Source organism: Capsicum annuum, unplaced genomic scaffold, assembly GCF_002878395.1.
Source record: "Capsicum annuum cultivar UCD-10X-F1 unplaced genomic scaffold, UCD10Xv1.1 ctg49728, whole genome shotgun sequence".
Lineage (NCBI taxonomy): Eukaryota > Viridiplantae > Streptophyta > Magnoliopsida > Solanales > Solanaceae > Capsicum > Capsicum annuum.
This window is the reverse complement of record NW_025857540.1, coordinates 1-2,986: the sequence shown is the minus strand read 5'-3', so window position 1 is coordinate 2,986 and position 2,986 is coordinate 1. Positions and strand designations below refer to the sequence as shown.

The 2,986-nt window shown below is 33.4% G+C and overlaps 1 protein-coding gene across 3 annotated transcripts; it reads left to right on the top strand.

Annotated features, from left to right (window-relative positions):
• Nucleotides 1-503: 503 nt before the first annotated feature.
• LOC107866129 lies at nt 504-2,906 on the top strand. 3 transcript variants are annotated; one of them, XM_047403920.1, is made up of 5 exons: nt 504-959; nt 1,256-1,435; nt 1,869-2,029; nt 2,521-2,810; nt 2,895-2,906. In XM_047403920.1, exons 1-3 carry the CDS (start codon nt 703-705, stop codon nt 1,972-1,974), a joined length of 543 nt encoding a protein of 180 aa, XP_047259876.1. In that variant the 5' UTR covers nt 504-702; the 3' UTR covers nt 1,975-2,029; nt 2,521-2,810; nt 2,895-2,906. The 3 variants fall into 3 exon arrangements, with proteins under 3 accessions (XP_047259876.1, XP_047259874.1, XP_047259875.1); XM_047403919.1 differs by having other exon boundaries at nt 507-959; nt 2,673-2,810; XM_047403918.1 differs by having other exon boundaries at nt 505-959; nt 1,869-2,810.
• Nucleotides 2,907-2,986: the final 80 nt, after the last annotated feature.

Genomic DNA, 2,986 nt, shown 5'->3' with positions numbered 1-2,986 from the left:
CTTTTTAGGTTAAGTGCCCTCTCATAATTTTTTTTTTGTAAAAAAAAGTATGGGGAAAGGACAGAAACGACACTTCAAATTAAACCATTTTCACGAAAATGATCATGGAATTTAAATTTCACTTTCTAGCCATTTAAATTCGTTGGCTTGTTCTATACAGTTTATACACACCTTCTATACAGTTTCTATACATATCTTATACATATAATATTCTATACGAAAATTATACAGTTTTGATATATAATTTATATAATAATTATATTTTTTTACATATTTTATACAACAATTATATAATTTTTATACACTTTTACATATTTTATACAAGTATATAATTTTTATACAGTTTAAATTTTTTTTCATAGATGTATAACATTTGAGTTAGTATTTAGATCCAGACTTTTGAGAATTTTGTTAAAAACACTATAATTTGATTTTTTTTGTGATGATAAAAAAAAAAAATTTATTCAATAATCGCTACTTCAATTTGAACAGGACCAATTGCCGCGCCTAAACCGCCTAAACCGTCTAAACACTCTTAACTAATCAGGCGAGCGTATATATTATATTTATATTTTGGCGCCTTCATTACTACCCCTTAACTCAAAACAAAACCTAGCTCTAAGTTTTTATTCTTCCACTTTGATTACTGTCCCTTAACTCAAAACCCTAGCTCTTAAGTTTCTCATTCTTTCACATTCATTCATGGCTGATAAACTAATTTTCAGGTGTATTCCCGGTTGTATGTATTGTTCTTATAATGATACTAATTGCAATGGGAATTGCATTTTCTCTGAAACGCTTCCCCTTCCGGAGGACTATGCAGTTTTTCATAAATTGGAAAAATTACTTGGAACAGATCGTCTGAAAAAGGCCCTTGTTATTGCAAAGGAATTGGGAAAAGCAATTGGCCATGTGAACTACGCTAAAGAATGGGCAGAAACCCAATATTGGTTGACAGGGTAAGTTTTCTTTACTTTATTTCTTAGGGTATATATTTATTTCTTTTTGTCATTTTCTTGTTCGTCTATCTTGTTAACGTCTATCTTGTGAACTAAAGATTTTGGTTAGGGTATTTCTTGGTTTGGCTATTTCTTGTTTTGTGTTCTTTTCTGATTTCTATTTTTGGGATTTGGGTATTTCCTGTTATAAGAGGCTTTTGAATTGTTTTTGGCTGTGTTAACTTTTTCTAGGGCCTTTATCTAAATTGGTCAATGTTTGTGTTATAAGTACATTCGTTTTGTGTATTTACTTTCAGGTCTTCTGGAGGTGAAGCCCAAGATCTGGCTTACCTTGACAAAGATCTGAAAAAGTTAACTGTTGACTTTAGTGAACTCCGTGATTTTGTTTCCAATCTTAGAAATGGATTCTTACCTTTTGTAAAGAAGCAGATAGGTACAAACCTCTCCACGACACAGAAGTTTTCTGATATTTTAAGGTAAGCCGTATTATATTTCAATTGCTTTATATGAATTGAACTTGTAAGAAATGCATTATTACGCTGGAGGTTAAAAATGATGTGAGATATTTGGCGTTTGGGGTAAATTGCTTATGGGTCTTCTTGATACTGTAGCTAGATTTCTAGGTAAATGGAGTTTTATGCTTTTGACCATGGCTATTTGGATTTAGTTCTTTGTTGGTGGATATTATTGCATTTCTCTTTCTGCTCCAAATGGATTGAACTAATTTTAGTTCTCTACACATTTATTCCTATGTTCAATAATTTTACCTTTTTTTCCTCATTTTTCCTCACTTGTTTCTACTGTTCAGTTGCTTGGGGCGAATTAGTAGGCTTCAAGTCATTTTTGGACATACAAGATCCTTCAATATAAAGTACATTCCTGTTTTGTATTCACCTTTTACATTTTCAGGTCTTCTGTTGCGGCTGGCAGTGAAGCCCAAGATCCGGCTAAGCTCGACTTTAGTAAACTACATGATGTTATACTGGGCTTAGAAATGGTTTCTTATCTTTCGTGAAGAGTCAGATCTGTACCAACCTCTCAACAACACAGAAGTTTTCTGATATTTCTAGGTAAGTCGTATTGTATTTTAAATGCTTTGTATGTTAATCTTACTTTATATCGGTGGACTATGTGAGAAATGAATTGTTAAGCTGGAGGTTAAAGATGATGTGGCATTTGACCTTTGGGGTGTCTTCCTACTTTGTTTTATGATAGAAGTATTTGTGTTGGCATGTGACAAGAACACCTTGATACGTAGCTAGATATCTAGGTGAATGCTGTTTCAGGCTATTACCCATCGCTATCTAGATTTAGTGCTTTGTTGAGATTGTGGTGGAGGTTCTTGCATTAGGGTGTACTGTAGATTGTAGTTTGTTCTGCTGCAAATTTGTTTTTCATTTCATATTTTCTAATATATATTGTTAATTACTGATATGTGTTTTAAAGTGTATCATTGTTTTGGAGGAATCATAGGTACAAGTACGGCATTGTACCTCACATTGTAGTCTCCAAGGAATTGCCACTTTTATTTTTATTGTCTGATGTTTGATATGTGTATCAGTTGAAGTGGCGTTTCATGGAGGGAGGGTCTTCCAACACCAGATTGTTTTGATGCTTGTTTGTAATCAAGAAATTTAACTGAAATATGATACAGGTGAAAGTTAGTAGATGTTGCATACTAGTTTCGTGTTTTTGGGTCAAATTTTTTTGCAGGTCAATTGAAATAAATCGAAATGAACTTTCGAAGCTGCAGAATATTGTAAGTCTTCAAAATGCAGCGTCTATCTCCAACGGGCTGCCTGATTTTTCTGCTTTGCGTTCTCTAATGGATAATGTAAACTGTTTGAACAGGTATAAAACTCTACACATTTATTCCTACGTTCAGTGATTTTACCTTTTTGTCCTCATTTTTTCCTCACTTGTTCCGCTGTTCAGGTCCTTGGGGCGGATTGATAGCTTCAAGTCATTTTTGGAAATTCAAGAGGACCTCAATAAACGCGTGTCACAGCGTCTTTCAAATCCCATGG

Bases quoted from the DNA above. Each gene is read 5' to 3' on its own strand.
- LOC107866129 (XM_047403920.1), top strand. From the start codon at position 703: ATGGCTGATAAACTAATTTTCAGGTGTATTCCCGGTTGTATGTATTGT. The intron at 960-1,255 runs GTAAGTTTTCTT...ATTTACTTTCAG, and splicing joins ACCCAATATTGGTTGACAGG to GTCTTCTGGAGGTGAAGCCC. The intron at 1,436-1,868 runs GTAAGCCGTATT...TTACATTTTCAG, and splicing joins AAGTTTTCTGATATTTTAAG to GTCTTCTGTTGCGGCTGGCA.